Source organism: Salvelinus alpinus, chromosome 28 (assembly GCF_045679555.1).
Source record: "Salvelinus alpinus chromosome 28, SLU_Salpinus.1, whole genome shotgun sequence".
NCBI lineage: Eukaryota > Metazoa > Chordata > Actinopteri > Salmoniformes > Salmonidae > Salvelinus > Salvelinus alpinus.
Genome location: NC_092113.1, coordinates 10,534,769 through 10,557,590, shown reverse-complemented (window position 1 = coordinate 10,557,590; position 22,822 = coordinate 10,534,769). Strand labels below are relative to the sequence as shown.

General features: G+C 41.7%; 1 protein-coding gene and 1 long non-coding RNA gene across 11 annotated transcripts in view; one reads left to right on the top strand and one right to left on the bottom strand.

The window, feature by feature from the left end:
* Positions 1-2,935: 2,935 nt before the first annotated feature.
* Positions 2,936-13,415, bottom strand: LOC139557152 (uncharacterized). The gene is made up of 2 exons (XR_011671344.1): positions 12,426-13,415; positions 2,936-9,543 (listed from the first exon to the last, which is right to left on the bottom strand). It is a non-coding gene; the product is annotated as an uncharacterized lncRNA (long non-coding RNA).
* A 35-nt stretch (positions 13,416-13,450) lies between these two features.
* Positions 13,451-22,822, top strand: part of prdm16 (PR domain containing 16) — a 235,388-nt gene continuing 226,016 nt past the window's right edge. For 5 of the 10 annotated variants that reach the window (XM_071371576.1, XM_071371569.1, XM_071371572.1 and 2 more), the window contains exon 1: positions 13,451-13,623. In XM_071371576.1, the coding sequence (XP_071227677.1) occupies positions 13,587-13,623 (37 nt within the window). In that variant the 5' untranslated portion in view covers positions 13,451-13,586. The remainder of the gene's footprint in view (positions 13,624-22,822) is intronic. The other 5 variants (XM_071371575.1, XM_071371566.1, XM_071371574.1 and 2 more) reach the window with 3 other exon arrangements.

Sequence of the window (22,822 nt, the reverse complement as noted above, 5' to 3'; positions counted from 1 at the left end):
TTAAAGGAATTAGACCACAGACTTCTGCTTTTTTTTTACGAAAGAAATGTAATATGCTTTGTCTCAGATATACGTATGGGCTAAACGGAATCATGTGTCCGGTTGACTTCTCTCTGGAGTCGGGTACCGCTGTGGCATGACAGTGAACATATACAGTGTGAGCTACTGTATATATATGCCTGTCTAGTCATAAACCGGTCAGTTGTCCTCTGCTCTGGGCACGTGTCATGAACATGATCTTAGACCCTCCTCTATAGCAGGGGTGTCAAACTCATTCCATGGAGGGCCTAGTCTCTGCGAGTTTTTGTTTTTTCCTTTCAATTAAGACCTAGAAAACCAGGTGAGGGGAGTTCTTGACTAATTGGTGACCTTAATTCATCAATCAAGTACAAGGGAGGAGCAAAAACCCGCAGACACTCGGCCCTCCGTGGAATGAGTTTCACACGTGCTCTATAGCCATGAACTGACCAGTCTTGTCGACACATCAGCACTCTTGTTCAATTGCAGAACATTTGTTCCACCATTTTAATGTGGGAGTTCTCGTAATGGCTTGATATAGGCTATGAGGACTATACTGTAGGCTATATTCAAAAGTGATACGTGTATAACTTGTAATACTGTTGTCATTGCCATTGGTTTAAAGTACTTAAGTAAAAATACTTTAAAGTACTACTAAAGTAATTTTGGGGGGGTATCTGTACTTTACTATTTATATTCTTTACTATTTTTACTTTTACTTCACTACATTTCTTAAAATATTGTACTTTTTACTCCATACAAATCTCCTTGACGCCCAAAAGTACTGGTTACATTTGGAATGTTTAGCAGGACAGGAAAATGGTCCACTTCACGCACTTATCAACAGAATACCCCTGGTCGTCCCTACTGTCTCTGATCTGGTGGTCTCACTAAACACACATGCTTCGTTTGCAAATTATGTCTGAATGTTGGACTGTGCCCCTGGCTATCCTTAAATAAATAAAAACAAGAAAATGGTGCTGTCTGGTCTGCTTAATATAAGGAATTTTAAATGATTTATAATTTAGCTTTAACTTTTGATACTTAAGTATATTTTAGCAATTACTTTTGATACTTATGTATATTTTAGGCCAAATACTTTTAGACTTTTACTTAAGTAGAATTTTACTGGGGGACTTTTACTTGAGTCATTTTCTATTATTTTTTTAATGTTTATTTAACCAGGTAGGCTAGTTGAGAACAAGTTCTCATTTACAACTGCGACCTGGCCAGTAAGGTATCTTAAGATATTTTTACTTTTACTCAAGTATGATAATTGGGTAATTTTTCCACCACTGGTCATTGCATATTTTTGCAAACCCAAAGCTGGCATGGCCTTTCAATAAAAAAATGGGCGAATGGAATAGAACCTAGCAATTAGTTGTATCTTCTCACAAGGTCGTTAAGGTATAGGCTACTACTGTAGGTTCATAGTAGACTACAGTAGGCCTACACGAAATGAATCACAGATTCTTGTCCACTTGTGACCCGGTCACAAACTTGTAAGTAGCCTATTATTGTATTTATTGTAACGTTTTCAAAGCACACCATCGGTTTGTAGGATATCCGTGACTTATTCGAACGAACTTGCGTAGGTCTACATCTAATTTCATACATGGATGGATGGAGCGATCGAGAGCGAAATTTCAATGTTGCCTACAATATTTTGTTGGGACAGGAGTCGGACACAGCTTGATGGATCGCTGTAACAAAGCATGTCGCTGGTCTAGTTTGCAATTTGTTAGGACGAAATAGGTACTTATTTGAGATCCGTGAGCAGCTTGTTCGGTTCCGTGATATTTAAATGATTTGACTGACAATTGATCACATAATTGTATGGTTTCTATAGCATTATCAAAAATGACAACATCGCCATTATAATATTTCGTTTCACAGTAGCATAGTTCAGCAGGAGGCCTAGCTATAGGCTAATAATAATATTAATATTAAGTTATATATTTTTTCATTTAGGCTATATTAATAATTCCATGATGAAGATGAAGAAATAAGCCAACATATTTCTGTTATTCTATGTCTTACTGTAGGCATATCGATAACGACATTGTTTTGAAGTAGTCCTACAATATGACAGCGTATTTCCCCCAAACCCTAGTGTGCAAGATTAAGACTGTGATTCCAGTGTCCCTGTAGACACGTTTGATTGATTACATCATAAGGGGTCATTTCTACACCGGGGTAATTTTCTCTGTAGCCCCGGGCTAGACTCCACGCTCCTTTGATCTTCAGGGATATGGACGGCAATTTAACAACCGATTAATTAATACAATAATGATGGTGTAGGCCTAACACGACGCAGTTGTCGTGCTGTTATATGTGTAGGTGGCATTGGTGCAAGCATACATTTATAAATACTTTTATAAAGCTTTTAATTTAGTTTATTTCAATTTTATGTGTAATATATATATATATATATATATATATATATATATATATATATATATATATATATATATATAATAAATGGAGGATGGTCAAAACTCTCCATTAATAGACTTAGAAATTTTCGGATTTCACCTTGTTTTGATAATTGGGCCAGGAGTCACCTTTGCTTTTCTTTTACTCACTAATAGCTAAGTAGGCTATTTATTTTGTAAAGAGTCGCTACATGATATGGCTACAGAGGCAATGGAAAATATAGGCCTATTATAATTGACATAATTTATGAGACATTTTACAAAGCATGTTTCTCATTTGACTGACACCTGCCTTTGGACAGAGATGCCTATAGAAAAGCAAGCTTCATGACGAACATGTGCGCGATGTTCAACCTGGCATTTTTTGGTACAGGCCTATGAATTTTGAAAAGGGCGGATTAATGAACCGAGACCTGAGAGAGATGATCAAAACATATTACACGTATCATTGACTGTCGAATGACTTAATCCACGTCTCAAAGTCGTATTTATTTCTTTATTCCACATGATCAGGCATACACGTCAATTATGCTCCTAAATGCGATTTATCATAAAGAGTTTGCCCTAAACAAGTCACTACTCATGCATGCAGTTAGTATACAAATAGTTAGGTTAAGCAATGTTCTTAACTAAATGGAATTAATATTTCCAGGTGGAATATTATTTCGCTGAATAGGTTGTAAGCCTACTTATTGACACCGGTAGTTAGCTTTCAATTAGGCCTAATAGGGCTAAACAAGAAATGTCGATATACCGATTAAATAGGCCTATGTAGGGTAATTCTATAGGCTAATATTTTACAAACCATATTATGATATTGCTCCCTCCTAACCATTTTGTATCTTCCATATTTTTTTAATATCTTATGTGGTCAGAAAGTCGCTGACTGCGCCTTAACACACAGGAAAAAGACTGAAATAATAGTTTAGGATTTAGCGGTCAGATTTCCCATTTCCCATAGACGCTCAAGGTCTTGAACCCAATTAATGAATAATATTTACCAAGGCAACTTGACTGACCGATTTTGGGACTTCATTAGCCCATGTACAAACAGGGACAAGTCTGAGCAGCGCCAGGGGAAGGCCCACTCCAGTGCGTCAACCAGAAACCTTGGCTTGGAGTGGTCTGTCTGTCTGTGGACCCCACTTACCCAACTGTAAGGGACATATTCTAATTATAGATTGTGTCGGAGGACATTGGTAAATCTTAACATGTAGGTTAAATATTGGTGAGTGATGGTCAAACTTTGATCCTCACATATGTTGTTTAATTTAATTTTTGCCACTGAGGCCGTCCCTTTATAAATTGTTACTGTATCACCAGAGTCCACACACACAGTGTTCACACTCGACAGTCACTGGTAGTTCGTTGTTGCGCAGACCACTGAGTCACAATAGCGCCGTCTAGGAGTAAAACGTGTATGCGCGTGCGAGAGAACGAGAGGGACACGCACACATGAGATCGAGAGAGAGGGAGCAGAGCAGAAGGCAGGCTGCTCTGTGTGTGTGGGTAGTCAACCTGGAGTTTCCACCACCCTTCAGTTGCCATGTTTACTCTCCCATTACATTGGCAGAATTGCAGTTCACAAATGTACAATAGGCTACTCCCATAATAGCCTACAAATATGCCCCACCTTCTGATGTCGTTTGACCGCGCTGTCCCACATCCCGACCGCAAGGTGTTTTATTTCACATATCTATAATGTAGCCTACAGTTCGGTTATCTCTGCGTTACGCATAATCCCGATGCTTTTTCCACCGTGGATAAAGCTTGGGTTTCATCCTGTGTCGGGGAATATTTCACCCGTACCACAGACCACACCAATTCATGTATTGTTGGTTCTGGGCCTGCTGCGTCACGCCTGATCCCGTTCTAGCTCTAATTTCTTCAAAGCTTTCAACTAACCGATGATGGGTTGAAACTAAAACTGTAGCCTACGAGTTAAGCCTTACTGATGATGGTGGTGGTGAAGATGAAGATTATGGTGGTTAATATTACCAACACCAAGTCATCGTTAGATTAACCTAAATTACTTAATTCATTAATGTATAAATAGATAGGCCTATTATTAATAATAAATAGTTAGTATCCTAATTATTCATTATGAAATGTATAATATTTAAATTTTTGTATTTTTAATTCTTACTTGTAGCATATTGCCTACCACTAGGTCAGGTTACTTGAATGATAGGCCTACGTTAGCCTACTACTCCTAGATAAAGATGGTTATGATAAGAAGTAGTGGGGGATAGTGCCTCCGAACCGTGGCTCCTTTTTCTCACCCGAATGTCTAAATATTTCTGTCCACTCCAGAAGGCAACCAGTCACTGATCAAAAGGCCTAACGTTTAATTGATGAATAAATGCTCCAAAGAACGTAGGCTATACAAAATTGTTTTAGTAAGACTCAAAATCGGAAATGCGAACTTTATTGTCCCTATAGATAGAACCTCCACACGCGTAGAAAAAACGGTTATTTGGGTTCAACAGTATACAACATTTAGGTTATTTGGACGAGACCAAAGAACCCTTTACTAAAACATGTGTGTGTGTGTGTATATATATATGTGTGTGTGTGTGTGTGTATATATATATATATATGTGTGTGTATATATATATATGCACTACAGGTCAAACCTTTTAGAACACCTAATCATTCAAGGGCTTTTCTTTATTTTTACATTGTAGAATAATAGTAATAGTGAAGACATCAAAACTATGAAATAACACATATGGAAACAAGTAGTAACCAAAAAAGTGTTGAACAAATCAAAATATATTTTATATTTGAGATTCTTCAAATAGCCACCCTTTGCCTTGATGCCAGCGTTGCACACTCTTGGCATTCTCTCAACCAGCTCCATGATATAGCCACCTGGAATGCATTTCAATTAACAGGTGTGCCTTCTTTAAAGTTAATTTGTGGAAGTTCTTTCCTTCTTAATGCATTTCAGCCAATCAGTTGTGTTGTGACAAGGTAGGGGTGGTATACAGAAGATAGCCCTATTTGGTAAAAGACCAAGTCCATACTATGGCAAGAACAGCTCAAATAAGCAAAGAGAAACGACAGTCCATCATACTTTAAGACATGAAGGTCAGTCAATACAGAACATTTTAAGAACTTTGAAAGTTTCTTCAAGTGCAGTCGCAAAAAACATAAAGCGCTATGATGAAACTGGCTCTCATGAGGACCGTCACAGGAAAGGAAGACCCAGAGTTACCTCTGCTGCAGAGGATAAGTTCATTAGAGTTACCAGCCTCAGAAATTGCAGCCCAAATAAATGCTTCACAGAGTTCAAGTAACAGACACATCTCAACATCAACTGTTCAGAGGAGACAGTGTGAATAAGGCCTTCATGGTCAAATTGCTGCAAAGAAACCACTACTAAAGGACACCAATAATAAGAAGAGACTTGTTTGGGCCAAGAAACACGAGCAATGGACATTAGAACGGTGGACATCTGTCATTATGTCAAATTAGTTCAAATTAGAGATTTTTGGTTCCAACCGCCATGTCTTTGTGAGACGCAGAGTAGGTGAACGGATGATCTCCGCATGTGTAGTTCCCACCCTGAAGCATGGAGGAGGAGGTGTGATGGTGTGCTTTTCTGGTGACACTGTCTGTGATTTATTTAGAATTCAAGGCACACTTAACCAGCATGGCTACCACAGCATTCTGCAGCGATACGCCACCCCATCTGGTTTGCGCTTAGTGGGACTATCATTTGTTTTTTAACAGGACAATGTTCCAACACACCTCCAGGCTGTGTAAGGGCTATTTGACCAAGAAAGAGAGTGATGGAGTGCTGCATCAGATTATCTGGCCTACACAATCACCCGACCCCTCCCCCGCCCTCCTTTCGGAAAAGCTGACCACGACTCCATTTTGTTGCTCCCTGCCTATAGACAGAGACTAAAACAGGAAGCTCCCGCGCTCAGGTCTGTTCAACGCTGGTCCGACCAATCTGATTCCACACTTCAAGATTGCTTCGATCACGTGGACTGGGATATGTTCCGCATTGCGTCAAACAACAACATTGACGAATACGCTGATTCGGTGAGCGAGTTTATTAGCAAGTGCATCGGCGATGTCGTACCCACAGCAACTATTAAAACATTCCCAAACCAGAAACCGTGGATTGATGGCAGCATTCGCGCGAAACTGAAAGCGCGAACCACTGCTTTTAATCAGGGCAAGGTGACCGGAAACATGACCGAATACAAACAGTGTAGCTATTCCCTCCGCAAGGCAATCAAACAAGCTAAGCATCAGTATGGAGACAAAGTAGAGTCGCAATTCAACGGCTCAGACACAAGAGGTATGTGGCAGGGTCTACAGTCAATCACGGATTACAAAAAGAAAATCAGTCCCGTCGCGGACCAGGATGTCTTGCTTCCAGACAGACTAAACAACTTCTTTGCTCGCTTTGAGGACAATACAGTGCCACTGACACGGCCCGCTAACAAAACCTGCGGACTCTCCTTCACTGCAGCCGATGTGAGTAAAACATTTAAACGTGTTAACCCTCGCAAGGCTGCAGGCCCAGACGGCATCCCCAGCCGCGTCCTCAGAGCATGCGCAGACCAGCTGGCTGATGTGTTTACGGACATATTCAATCAATCCTTATCCCAGTCTGCTGTTCCCACATGCTTCAAGAGGGCCACCATTGTTCCTGTTCCCAAGAAAGCTAAGGTAACTGAGCTAAACGACTACCGCCCCGTAGCACTCACTTCCGTCATCATGAAGTGCTTTGAGAGACTAGTCAAGGACCATATCACCTCCACCCTCCACCCTACCTGACACCCTAGACCCACTCCAATTTGCTTACCGCCCCAATAGGTCCACAGACGACGCAATCGCAACCACACTGCACACTGCCCTAACCCATCTGGACAAGAGGAATACCTATGTGAGAATGCTGTTCATCGACTACAGCTCAGCATTCAACACCATAGTACCCTCCAAACTCGTCATCAAGCTCGAGACCCTGGGTCTCGACCCTGCCCTGTGCAACTGGGTACTGGACTTCCTGACGAGCTGCCCACGGGTGGTGAGGGTAGGTAACAACATCTCCACCCCGCTGATCCTCAACACTGGGGCCCCACAAGGGTGCGTTCTGAGCCCTCTCCTGTACTCCCTGTTCACCCACGACTGCGTGGCCATGCACGCCTCCAACTCAATCATCAAGTTTGCAGACGACACTACAGCGGTAGGCTTGATTACCAACAACGACGAGACGGCCTACAGGGAGGAGGTGAGGGCCCTCGGAGTGTGGTGTCAGGAAAATAACCTCACATTCAACGTCAACAAAACAAAGGAGATGATCGTGGACTTCAGGAAACAGCAGAGGGAGCACCCCCCTATCCACATCGACGGGACAGTAGTGGAGAGGGTAGTAAGTTTTAAGTTCCTCGGTGTACACATCACGGACAAACTGAATTGGTCCACCCACACAGACAGCAGGGTGAAGAAGGCGCAGCAGCGTGAACAGAGTGCCCAATGGTGGCGGTGAGGTTATGGTATGGGCAGGCGTAAGCTACGTACAATGAACACAATTGCATTTTATCGATGGCCGTTTGAATTCACAGAGATACCATGATGAGATACTGAGGACCATTGTCCTGCCATTCATCCGCCATCATCACCTCATGTTTCAAAATGATAATGCTCAGCCCCGTATAGCAAGGATTTGTGCACAATTCCTGAAAACTGAAAATGTCCCAGTTCTTCCATGGCCTGCATACTCACCAGACATGTCACCCGTTGAGCCTGTTTGGGATTCTCTGGGTTTATGTGTATGACAGCATGTTCCAGTTCCCACCAGTATCTAGCAACTTTGCACAGCCACTGAAGAGGAGTGGGACAACATTCCACAATCAACAGCCTGATCAACTCTATGCGATGGAGATGTCGTGCTGCATGAGGCAAATGGTGGTCACACCAGATACTGACTGGTTCTCTGATCCATGCCTCTACCTTTTTTATAAGGTATCTATCTGTAACCAACAGATGCATATCTGTATTCCCAGTCATGTGAGATCCATAGATTAGGGCCTAATTCATGTATTTCAATTGACTGATTTCCTCATATGAACTGTAACTCAGTAAAATCTTTGAAATTGTTGCATGTTGCATTTATATTTTTGTTCAGTGTATTTGCTATATACACACTGTGTACAAAACAATAAGGACACCTTCCTAATATTGAGTTGCCCCCCCCTGTTTTTTGCCCTCAGAACATCCTCAGTTCATCGGGGCATGGACGGTACAAGGTGTCAAAAGCATACCACAGGGATGCTGGCCCATGTTGACTCCAATGCTTCCCACAGTTGTGTCAAGTTGGCTGGATGTCCTTTGGGTGGTGAAGCATTCTTGATACACTTGGGAAACTGTTGGGTGTGAAAAACCCAGCAGCGTTGCAGTTCTTGACACACACCGGTGTGCCTGGCACCTACTACCATACCCCGTTCAAAGGCACTTACATCTTTTGTCTTGCCCATTGACCCTCTGAATGGCACACATACACTATCTGTCTCATGGCTTAAAAATATTTCCCCTTCATCTACACTGATTGAAGTGGATTTAACAAGTGACATCAATAAGGGATCATATCTTTCCCCTAGTCAGTCTATGTCATGGAAAGAGCAGATATTCTTAATGTTTTGTATATTCAGTGTATATGTAAAGGACGCCACGCTGTTGCTTAGCGAGTACCACTTCCATACCTGGCTCGAACTCGGGATCTCTGTCTCACAAACACACGTGACTGCTCTCCTCAAGCAGCCGATCGCGCCACCTCAAAAAGCTTGCCAATGAGGTGAGACACTTCAGGCTGTGGAGTAAGTTTCACACATCTCCATGTGCTACATTCACCCCTCAAACTTCCTCAACAGCGACCCCAGCTGAGCTGAGCACCAATGTAGATCCGGGTCATGGCACCACTGTAAAGGACGTCTCGCTGCTTGCTTAGTGAGTACCACTTCCTCCATTCCACACTTCCTTCCCCTTGGCAGTAGGTAACCCAGCGGCTAAGGTGTTGGATCCTGTGGCAGGAGTTGGAGCAGGGTTGGTTCGAATCCCGGATGGGGTGCTGGGAAAAAAGGGTGGAATTTATCTTACAACTGGAGGGCTGCTGGGTTCACATCCTTAAAATATTCCACTACTGTTGGGCCCTTCAGCAAGGCCCTTAATCCCACAACATGCTCTACATCCAGGGGCACTGCAGTTTGAACCTGTGCTCATCTTAACTGTGAGGTCTGCCGTTTGAGGGAGTTGAAAATGGAGCAGAAGACACGTTTTTGTCGTTCACTGTAACTAATGGTCAAAGTTGCATCGTGAAGAAGTCAGCCAGAGTTGACGTGGGCCTTCATTCAAACAAAGAGATGCCTCCCTGGCAATTTTGCATATCATGACAAATTCTGAAAACTATGCTGGTATTCTTTTGTCCATTATTTAATTGTTTATTAAATGATATTCTTAGCAACAACAAAAAATACTATTTAATAGTAGTAGTCATAATTCACAAATGGCACCATGCAGGGTTCTATATGGAACCATTTTGGTTCAGTGAAGAACCTCTAGGGTTCTGATCAAAAACCCGAGAAAAAAGGTTCTAAATATAACTTTTAGCGGTTTCATATATGAAGCAAGCGATATAACCCTTTTTGGTTCTATAAGAAACCTTTTTTCTAAGAGTGCAGGAACATTTTAGTGTATACTCAGTGCAAGCCTAGGCCTACTATGTTGTCTCTGTGGTCTTGCCGACAGATGGGCATAAATACAATAGGTTGCCTAATAGATAAAAAATATATAGAAATGCACAAAATAATACAGTGTTTGAAAGCATAATTTTTATATTTAGTGCCCTCGTGTACGATCAATAAATTCGAAGAGTGATGTTTGCTGCTCTGAATAGCCGTAGGGTACTTTTTCTTTTTGACTAATTAGCATATTGGATTGATGCCCTGTAAATGACCAAATTACGAATATTGCTACTGTGGCCTGGATTGCAGCAGCACACCTCTCCTCCGGGGTCTGCGCCAGCCTCTCTCCGTCCCCGTGTTAAAACCGCAGGAAAATTGCAACAATCTGGAAAGAAAATACTCAAAAATGCGGGGTTACACAGCCGTCACGTTGAGCTCGTAAAAGGCAGACGTTTAAATGACGCAGAAAACTATTCCCCAAATGAACGGGTACCGAAGAGCAACACTTTTCTTTACAAGCGTAATCACAGTTAGGCTTAATTGCTCTTAAAAAAAGGTGTTGCACCATATGAAATAATTTGTCCAGCCCAATGTGAGAGAGAGATTCGACCCACGTTTAAATTGTTCTGGAGAGCTGGTGAAAACATTTTGGGTGAAAACATTTTGGGGAAAAATAAGAAAAAAATGCTGTTGACTGGACCTTTTTTTCACACTTAAATAGGAAATGTTATACAATAAATCGATTGAGACAAGACTTGATGTTCCCAGTCGTCATTCTATCACACTCACACCCAGGAGTTGGCTCAACAAAGTAGCATTGATAAATGAAATGAATACTCACCTGAGGATTCTTGGCTCAATGTCAGTCCGTTAGGCTATATAGTAAGATTTCTTCTTACCCCCACTTTGTAAGAACTCTGTTTTGCAACGTATGATTCGATTCCACAAACAACAATGTTAGATCAATAGTTGAAATTACTAAATGTTTTGCTATTGGGATATGAAATGTAGACGCCTAGTCAACCACACGACATGTTGATTGCATTTGAACTTGTATTGCTCATTGAAACAAATGGTTGATTATTTAATATTTGCTTAAGTTATCAATTATGGTTGAATTGATTGTCGTCCTGTGCTGATGTTTAAAAAAAAAAAATGTAATTATAGTATCACACAACGGATTTAACATGCAATTGCAGTAGGCCTTTTTGGTGAATATTCAACCGTCTGCATGTTTCTTATTCCATCTCATGCCCAATTACTACCGTAATAGTCCAATAATAAAAACAAAAGTAATAATACATTTGTAATAAGTAATAATACATGAATAATAAATGAATAATAATCATTTTCTTGATGTTCAATCAAGGTTGTGATCACATGCACGCGTTGTCCCACGGGAGATTGGTTAAAGGTCTTACTTAACCCGTCTATCTTGCAAAGAGACACTCTATTTTCCCATTTACAAATCACAAAATGGAACTCGCTCCGAGATCAAATGCCTGGTAAAACAACTGATCGTGATCATGCAACTCCTTTATTTTCTAGGTCTATGTTCTCAAAAGGTTTCAAAACGATCTATTTTTACATGCTTTTTTAATGAACAACATTTGGTTTTACATGCATGTAGGCCTGTGCATAAAAATGTGGCGTCTGTTGTTGCTAATAATAATATTTATAATAATAGTTCTTACAATATAGCGTAATACTCATAATTATTATAATAACAACGATACAGTAATATGGTTTAATAATTGTCAAATAACTGCATGCAATAGGACAGATAATGAAATGAACTTCAAATGCAAATAATGCATTAGGCCTATGCCGAATAAACAAACTTTAGTTTGCCAGGTATATTTTTCTGATATTTGTTTGGCTATTCTCTTTACTGCTTCAATTGCACCGAAATAAAACCTAGCCTACATGAAGATTAGCACAGAACTAGGCTACTGTCACTTGAAAATCCTCTAGAAATATTCTCCTTTCTTTCGTTCAACATCCATATAGTTCACCGTAAATATTTTATTCATTCGTACATAAAGTCGCTCAGACTTACCTATTTCAATTGCTTAGCTGCATTATGAGCTGCAGATTAAGCTACACAATATATAGCCTAACCTCCAACTGACATCAAAGGCACACTCATAACGTTGACCGTTAATATATGCATGCGACGATCAACAGACGCCTGCTTTCATACACCGAGCGTCGTCTGAACGCCATGCATGCTGCACGTAAAACAGGTGGAAGGCAAAGTCATACTTACATTAGAAATTCACAATCTCTTTCTCCTCCTCGCTGGTTTTACCTGGAGCCCGTGTGCCACAATGACGATGGATGTTTTCATTCATTACATCGCGCCATAGTTCACAGAGATGACAGGGGTGCAGAAATAAGGCATCTTTTCAATTAGAAAAACCTTAACTTACTCATACATGCTTCCTATAGAAATACATTTCATGAAAACTAGCCCGATTCTGTAGCCTACTCGTCTTCTCGTCTGTTGAGAGTAGGCTGCTGCATGCGTCAACAGCTGCCGTTTTCGTGTGGCTTGCTCGCAGGCAAAGCATGTGTGTGCAACGTTATGTTTTCATACGGAGCGCTATCGTAAGCGCAACTCCAATTTATGCATCTGAATAAGTGAAGTCAATAATAACCCCTGGAAGAAGTTGACATTTGATTAGCCTACATTTGAACACAATGCCAGATAAGACATCCACTGCATCAATTGTAAATAATCATCTTCCGAGTTAGGCCTATCTGTAATAGAATATAGAAAGTTAAAATCAGGGCATATCTTTCTCGTAATTCATCATTAGGTTATAACAATAATAATGACAAGAACAATGGTAACATTAAAGCCATAATATTCCTAATAACCATATGAATGTTATAATAAATAGGCTAATAATAGCCAATCATAACAATAGTAGGCTATTATTATTTTTACTTGACCTTAAATTCGATGTTTTATGTAATCATTTTGAATGGTCAATTGTGATATTTGATAACAATCACCTTGCAGTTGAGGGATGCGACCTTGACCCCATCACATACCATGCTGTATCCATTGCTAGTCCGGATCCCACAGGTTTGCGAAAAATAAGTTATTGCTCTTAAAGGGGTAGTCAAGAAGGTGGTGGTGGCAAAGGCGGTGGTAGGGGGAGGGGAGCGTATGGGGGGGAGGGGGTCCGAGATGGTGCTGAGAGGGAGGAGGGGAAGAGATAAGTGATCTAAAGGGGAGACGATAGGACAAAAAGTGATGATGAATACATTACAAAGTTTTTTGGCCCTGATGAGGGTGTCAGATTGAATGGCCTGTGCGCATGTGCGAAGGTGTCCAAACTGACAATGCTTGTGAGATGAAGATAGTGTTGTTGCTGCTTCTGGGCTCACGGAGGACGAGAGGAATCTACAAGCCGACAAGATGAGATCCAAGGCGAGGGCGAGAAAACTGGCCAAAAGTAGGTCTTTTTCCCTTCTTACGCTTTCGGTCGGCGGCTCGAACTCTCGTGCCGGTCACCAATGTGTCCTTGTCATTTGTCAGTTCCTTAGTCGGACGCGTCTTTGTCCTCGTAGATAATTTCGCTCTTCTTGTGAATAGTAACGATAAAACACCCTAGTCCGTGTGTCCAGCCTTTTCGCGGTTACAGCCTTGTGTTCGCTTGTTCACAACGTCAGAACTTTCATATATGCTGAGAAACACTGCTGGTGGTTTTGTATAAAAGATATGAGAGAGAAAAAACATTGCCGTACAAACTGCGCCGGGGAGTAGTTTTGTTTTCTGTTCTCGGAGGTTAGACACGGCGAAGAATCGTTACCCGAAAGTTAACAAAAAGTTGTCGAAAGGGATAGTAACTTTTTTATTAAGTTCTTCCAAGTCTTGTGAAATAGTATTCCTAGTTTTTGAAATAGTGGGCGCTCTAGCACTGCTCATGGCTACAGAGGGAGCACAGTATAGAGACCGAGTTGTGCGCACAAGCTTCATTCACGACAAGTGGGAGACGTTAAGATGTGAAATTGGAAAGAAATCGCTGTTTTCGTGCAGCATTTTATCCAAGTCCGTTTTACCTTCGAAGAAACTGCATCCACGAAGTCAGTTTTTTCCCTCTGGCCGTTGAACTACTATTGTGTTTTGTTCCTCCTTCGGGGAATGGCAATCAATAGGCCTAATGCTTGTTGTGCAAGAAATGGCCCTGCTACTTTACGGACTGTTGCTCTCGTCACACGGACAAATCATTTTCACTTTTGTGAACATCATGCATATGTTTGTGTAGAAAGAAGGATGATTCTATAGCTTGATTACTGCTATCTTTGCAACGTTTATTGGTTTATTACGCATGCATGAATAGACTTAACTTTTTCTGTATATGCATTGGATCAATTTACGTGTTATAAATGTTCTGCATAAAAGTTAAACCAATAAGGTGTGTTGCACATAGCCTATTTTAAAACACCAACGCGGATTTATTTTTTGTTATGAGTGATATCTATTATTTCAAGGTGAGTTTCGATTATGGACATGTAGCAGTTGGTCATTGCTGATGCAGAACTACGAGCCGATTAATGCAATGAACCTAGTAAGGGTTCAGTGAAATGTATAATGCATTTAATCCGTCAGTATTAACGAATCCGAAAGCATAAGATCTTATGTATCGATATTTACAATGATTTAGGAAATCGTTGATTTGAACTTCATTTTAACTTCAGCATAGGCTTCTGAAAAACTTTGTTTATGGCCTTTGTTAATCCAAAATCCTCATATTCCCGATTTAATGCATGCTGTTTTTCTAAAGAAGACCAGGTTGTTTCTATTTCACAGTGGGGATTATTTAACAAACAATTATGTTAACAGTGTGAAATGACCTTGCTGTAAACGAGTAGCCTAATACGTTGGTTGTATGCCTCCTCCATTTTCTATGCATTATGATCCATAAATTGTGTAATTGAGGACAAAACATGTAAACATTTCAACAGTTAAATATTGTGTTTTGGAACCAGAAATAAACAATTACATTGTAAGCAGCGTTTCCTGTAACCGTGCTTGTATTTTTGGTCCAAGTTATTAGGAATATGCTGATAATTGTCGGTGTCAAGCGCGGACATTTGTTAAGCCTTTGCAAAGAGAAAGTAGGCCTAGCACTCATTGAGAATAGTTATCAATTCAGGAATGTATTTTTCTCAGTAATTGAAATAGACCTTGATCTCTAAGTAGCGTTGATTGCCTCTTGATCCTAGTGCTAATTAAAATAAATGCCTGCATGGCTTTGACTAGACCTCTCACTCGACAATAATTATTCACGTCTTGCTAAGCTTTGAGACCTTATAGAGACCTTATCGACTAGCTGCAGTGTAGCACATTAGAAACTAAGAAATAGTATCATCATATGAATATGGCCTTGTGATATTTAAATCAGGGTCCGAGTTGACAACACCTTACGCCCATACGTGTGCAGTTTCAGAGGCTATACACACCGTGGGATAGTGGTCACACTCTACCTGTTATGTAGACTAGCTTTATAGCAGGCTACACTTATTACATTTCCCCCCACAAAAAACGGTTATGGGCATAATGAAAGTACAGTATTAGCCTAAAATTCAGTTTTGTACTCAGTGGTGGTGGCACCTTTTTGAATCCGACAGAGTTGTCATAGGCCTGATTAAATTGAAAGGGACCTGGCGTGGTTTAAGGACTTAAGTAGATTTATACAGATTTACCCGGTCCAGAATTCTCAAATCCACAGGGATTCGGCACTCAGAATCGCCTCCCTGAGCGGTGTCGAAATGGATAAGCTCACATTGATCAATAAATACTGTGACGGCTCTATATTTCCCCCCATGTATATTTGGATATGTTGTGATATTTGCAAACACTTTTATGTGTTTAGTTTTACATGTTACTTGTTATCATAGCCAGGTGGCCTGTCATTTAGATGACTGTGGTTTAGTTTGTTTATATTATTTTGCGTAAATTATAGGCCTATTTTAATCTTTCGAAATTGCACAATTTATTATTATTAGGCATATTTATTATAACTATTATAATTATAATCATTATTCATGTTTTATGATGATTATTATTATTTTACCGTTACGTTATGCAACTATACGCTATTAACCCACAGTATGCCTATTACAATACAATCAATGCCATATTATTCTTTCAATATTTTAAACTGTCTTTTTGCCCGCTCTTGTTATTTGAGGCAGGAGAACGTATACAGAACCTATAGAAGTTTATCAGTATACAGTTAATTACATTTTTTGTAGGAAAAGGCTACCTCTTCGATTGACCTCCACTGGGATAAATTGCTTGCTTACTAAAAAAAGTAGTTCATTAGACAATAGGTCTACTTAAAATAAAAATGCCTATCGTATGGTTCAAATGTTTGCAATTTGGTCTGAAACAACAGCTGTGTGGTGACAACATGCCGTCATTGCAGTATTCAATTGTTGGACATTACAGGTGACTTCTCCGGTAGGCTACTACAGCAAGCCTACCTCGTGTCTAAAACCGAACAAACATTGTAGATTCTAAAAATGAGTCATAGGCCTGTTGTAAAATCGTATGATAATTTGACTTGGCTAATTTTTCTGTGTAAATGCAGTCTGTTTGTGTGTTATGTTAAATTGGGCCGCAGATTCGGTAATGCTAAAAGTAAACGTTTCATTAAATTCATCCTCTGATCTGAAATGATAATTTAATGTACACAAGTCAACATTTGAGGTTGCACAGGTGAAGGCCATGCTTTGAAGGGGCACGCGCGCACTACCTCATGCAACCGACATAAGTCAGAGGTCAGCAAAAGGGATGTTTATAAATTAGGCCTACTCATATTTTGAAGGTTATTACATTATATCCAGAAATGTTTGGAATGCAGGCAAACAATTTATTGGTTCGGAATGATCAATTATCAAAACAGAAAATAATATAATCAATAGCGTAATTTCAAATAGAACATGTTGTACGACGAAATATTGTCATATAGAATGAACCAAACGCAGTAGGCTAATGAAAGATCATATTAGAATCATCATTATGTAAATATGTTGACTATCGGCTGCCCCGCTTTTCCAAAGATGAGCATTTTATCATAGACATGAGAGGTAGCCTTTTATTTAGCGCACACCACCCAGTTATGTATTCACTGAAACGCATTTTAAGTGAAAGGAAAACTTTCGAATGCTCATCTCGCGCTCTCTCTCATCTCTCGCTCGCGTCACATTGAATCGCCGCTCATGTATGGAGCACCATATTGTCTTGTTGCTCCCATAGCCTCCTTGTACTCTATCGGTATTTGGGGAAGCAGTTATTGCTCGATAGGATTGCTCTCGCTTTAGTGACTTCCTTAGATGGACTGTAGTATAATGAACCCATGTCATGTTGTAGAACAGCCTCTGATGTTTTGACAGAGTTAATAAAACCAGCTCCAAAACACTGTAAAACAACAATGGGCGCTATGTTGAATTTCTGGCAAAACGCTTAGGCCCCATACAAGACCCCGGGCTTACACGCATAAAATGGCTGACACAAGACTCTGCTCAGGTACAGGAAAGATTAGGGCTAACTCAAAATACTTCCACTAGTTTTTTTTTTGATGGACAGAAGAACTTGCAGCATGAAGAGCATAGAACTGAACAGACATGGCTGCCGTTTGATAAGATGGTCGCCTTTAGTACATTTGCATACCAGCCATCTTTGCCTGGTTGTCACTTGTTTGAGTGGAGGTTTGATGCTGAAATCATGGTGACTCTCCTATGCAGCTGGTCCTGTCTCTGCAAACTGAAGACCATAGGACTCGGCATTCACTAGTGATCTGGATGAATTTGACTGGGGTTCGTTCATAAATATTCGTTTTTAGAAGAAGCTCCGTGGCGTGTGTCACTCACTCATTCACCCACTCACTCACTCGTTCTTGCACACACTCTCTCACGCAAACATTTTACTGGGACACATTATTCTGACCAGCGTGCCATGTCACCCCCAATCTTTGACGAAGTGGAAAGGTTGAGTGTAAATGCCGCCCTGCCAGCGGGAGTTGGCTCTGTCGGAAGTGTGTGTGTGTGTGTGTGTGTGTGTGTGTGTGTGTGTGTGTGTGTGTGTGTGTGTGTGTGTGTGTGTGTGTGTGTGTGTGTGTGTGTGTGTGTGTGTGTGTGTGTGTGTGTGTGTGTGTGTGTGTGTGTATGAATGAGAGGCACACCTGATGCAGCCTTCTGTCTTTGAAGCCTGCTGTAGTTTTTGAGCAGTGCAGTCCAGTCAGTACTCTAAGCACTGACCTTGCCACCAGGTCTGCCTCATAATGTCACATTCTTCATAATCCAACGTGGACTCGGCACACTACTGCTGGCCATATGTACCGGGTCGTTTTCATTAGAGCACACGTTCTAAAACGTTTTGCAACGAGTGTTTCTTATTGGACAAGTCCAGATAGTCCCTCCCTGTTTCAGCTCGTTGTCTTCCTATTTGGTGTATAATGAACACAACCCAGTATATATAACCTGTTGACAACGTCAACGCAGTGTGACAGGCGTCTCAGTCGGACCCTTCCGTGGCTCCATCCACCCTGGGCCCCAGCAGATCCACATGGAAAATATCTCCTCAGCCCACCACCCCTCAATACTATGTGACTTCATTCGCCATGTTTGTAAAGCGCCGCAATCTCCCAATGTTTTGGCAGTTTGACTTGCATGCCTGAGAGAGTTAAAGATATCTCCTCTCTGTATGTTTTCTCTTCAAGCAAGCTGTCCCCCCCCCCCCCACCCCCCACCCCTGATGTGGAGAATTGTTCATTTTTAGACGAAGATGAGATGTGATATAAATAGACAGGAGGAATACGGCAGAGTGGTATGCATTTGCGAGGGGGCAAAAGAAAAAGCCATTACACCAGTTCAAGGCATTTCTGTGTGACCCGGCCTGAGTATCATATTCCAACCGGTGCTGTGCTATGTCTACCGGAGTCAGTCAAACTTATCACCTAGACAACCAAAAAGACTAAGAAAGGGCCTGGGTCTTGTCCATTACGGCACACAACAGACAACGTTTCAAATGCTTTGTGATAGAACGTGAGCATTTCTTGTTGGACAAATCCAGGTAGTCCCTCCCTATCCCACCCCCATTTTTTCAGTTTGGTGCCTAATGAACACAACCCTGTCTGTAAAAAAAAAACCTGCTTCCTTCTAATTTCTTTACGGAATTCAACCAGAATGATTCTCTCCAAACCTGCCTATAGGTGTGATTACAACCCCGCTGTTTGACAGTGTTTTGTTGTTTGCAAAACAGAGGGGATGTTGACTGGGTAATTAAGGCGTTTGAGCCGCACTCATATGATTCACAGAAATCGTAATATCCTGGGGATTGCTCTCCATTGTGACTAGTCTTATCTGGACCTAATCCTGGTTTGTTTGGTCTTAGCCTTCTCCAGCTCTCTCTCTCTCACATTTTCTCTTCTCTACCTCTCTCTACCTCTCTCTCTCTGTCTCTCTCTGTCTCTCTCTGTCTCTCTCTGTCTCTCTCTTTCTCTGTCTGTCTGTCTGTCTGTCTGTCTGTCTGTCTGTCTGTCTGTCTGTCTGTCTGTCTGTCTGTCTGTCTGTCTGTCTGTCTGTCTGTCTGTCTGTCTGTCTCTCTCTCTCTCTCTCTCTCTCTCTCTCTCTCTCTCTCTCTCTCTCTCTCTCTCTCTCTCTCTCTCTCTCTCTCTCTCTCTCTCTCTCTCTCTCTCTCTCTCTCTCTCTCTCTCTCTCTCGCGCACTTTACCAGTGCTTCTCTGCTCTGGTATCTTGTAGGGTCTGTACAGTGTGGGTTCCTGGTGTTAGCCTGCTAGTTGGTCTCTTTAGGAGCCTTAAGACCTGACGAGCGCACACATACACACACACACACACACACACACACTCTATCTTACAACACGACGCAACCCTGCCAGACTCAAATGGCACTGAGCTCTGTCCTCCTCCAGCAGAGACTCCCTCCGTCACAAATAAGGGACAGAAAACACTCAACACACAACTTGGGCTCAAGTTCAATATGGTAGGCCAGTGTTTTGCAATACAGTGGCCTATATCGACCACAGCCACGTTTCTATTGAGGTGAATGTAAAGGTAGCAACTGCAGTACTTGGCATTGGACTTTTGTAATAAGGTTCACTATGTCGTATGGTCTTGATAAATCATGGAAATTACACACGTGTTTGCTTGCTTCAGTTACTTTCCCACATACAGTAAATACTCAGTGACTTCCATCTTGCTCGCTCCCTGTTTGCTTCTTTGCTTCCCCTATCAGAAGAGTATGTCTACAGATAGAAACTGGTGCCCCAGACCCTGACTTTCCCTTCATCTTGTAGAGACAAAGATAAGGAGACAAAATGACTCTCCTCCCCAGAGTCCCTCTCTCTTGGAGATGCGTTCTACGCGGCGCTGCTTTAAAGTCCCCCCCCCCCCCCCCCACACACTCATTGGACGGCACTTTCAAAGCGTTGGCTCCCTCTGGTCTCCCCTGTGTGTTTATATCCCCTCCCTCCCTCCCTCTCTCCCTCTGTGTTGTCATTAGCACAAAGATGGGCATGTAGTGTCTCATTACGAGTGGATTAGGATGGGACGTCTCAGGGGCTCGGGCCAAACCGGGACTCTTTTTTTTTCTCCTCTCTTCTCTTCCCTAGTTCTTTTCCCTTCTTCTCTGAGATCAGGTTCTTTGATTTGCCACGATAAAGCCCCCCTTTCATGTTTGTGAGGACAGTCCGGACGATTACGCTGTCAGACGATCATTGGGCTTTTGACAAATTTGCTGTCGGACGGGAGAGGATGGGGGAATGTGAATGTGGAGATTCCATCAGTAATTGAGGTGTCATTATCATTATCCACTGGCGTTTGGTCGACAGGCAGACTTCACCAGGCCTGAAGCAGGCAGCACCTCTATTTGTTTCATACTTAACTTTCTGGTGGGTGAATGATGAGCTGGGGGGAGGGGCAGAGGAGAAGGGGCATCGGTCCCCTTTCAGAAGAAAGGTCCGCTTCTTTTACTCCCTCTTCAACCACTCCTGTCTGTCCCTGAAAATTGCCTTCATTATATCAATGGCATGTTTCTCTTTCACCCCCCCCCCCTGTTTGCAACACAATTAGCCCATCTGGCTGGCTCGCCATTTATTTCCTAAAAAAAAATTCTACAGGTGGTGGCATGTTGATTATGGAGACTCCCGAGAGAGAGGGAGCTATTGGTTTGTTTAACTTCATTAACTACAGTCAGCTCGCTGGAAAAATATATAAAACCGACTACCTCCATTTTCCTCCACTGCCACTTTAGACGCCGGCATGACAAACAAATCATTACTGCGTTTGGTCTTAACTTCTCCTCCTGCTCTTATGTCTAAAGATGTGTGCTTGATGTGGTTTTGTTGTGGCTTTGTTAAGCTAATTCTTCTCAGTCCCACCTTCAGATACAGATTTATTGCCACACAACCAAAGATGTGTGGTATTTACCTATGTATTTACACAGAGTGGCAGCGAATTGGACTTTTCTGGACCTTTCCTCCTGGCGGCTAAAGGCTCGAAGCTTCTTCCATATGTATTTATTCTCACCTGTATGCACGGCCTCTGCTCTACTCATCGAGAGCACGCTACTCTGGCGGATGGTGCTCCTTTAATAAAGTTAGATCAAAGCTGAATCAATGTCTGCAAGATCACACAATGTAAACAGTACTCTAGAGAACTGAATATAATAGCATAGTATAACATTACTGTAAGACAAATACCACCTAATTTCTTCTGAGATTTTATGATGATTGTGCGAACGGTGGCATTTCTTCTCATGCGGCCACACAACTCAACAGCGCGAGGCTACTAGGCAAAATATGTGTTTTTATTGAAACCTAACAAACGTATGCTGCAGTTTGTTAACACCTTCTGCTCCAGAGATCCGCTCACTGTAGCCTACGTCATTTGAAACTCTGTGCATAGCTAAGAAGACCTAAATGCGTATTCCCATGTAACTGATTGAGATCAAATGGTTGGCATGCAGAAGCTGCATGGACGTTTCGCCAGTAAAACTGGAAGAATTTATCATTCACGATTGACAGTGAGAAATGTGAAGGGAGGGCGAGCACATAAATGTGCAGAACGCGATGCCGATCTTTTCGCGTTTACGTGGTAACCGTTATATCGGCCTGTTTGCAGTTTGTGTGATTACACATAAATGTTTAGATTTTCACACCCTAGAATAATTGTTGCAGATCCCTCTGTTATTGCAGTTATGAGTTTGTTATCCACGTCTCTGGTTTGATATGGACTCTTTCAGATCCTCGGGACAATGCCAAGCCGCTTTAGAAAGCCACACACTGACATCATACCCCCCCCCAAATACCTGCAGAGAAACTGAATATATTCTCATGTGAATACAGACAGAATATTTATTCTCTCTTTGTATATATACTTATGATCTTCAAGTAATTCATACGATGATTATTATTATGAAAGACTGTCCAGGCAGTAATGTGTATTCATCAGGACCTCAGCCACCCGAGCCACGGCCTGTTCACCCCGCTACCATCTAGAAGGCGGAGGACAGTACACGTGCATCAAAGCTTGGACTGAGAGACTGAAAAACAGTTTTTATCTCCAGGCCATCAAACTGTTAAATAGTCACCACTAGTCGTCGCCCGCCCAGTACCCTGCCCTGAA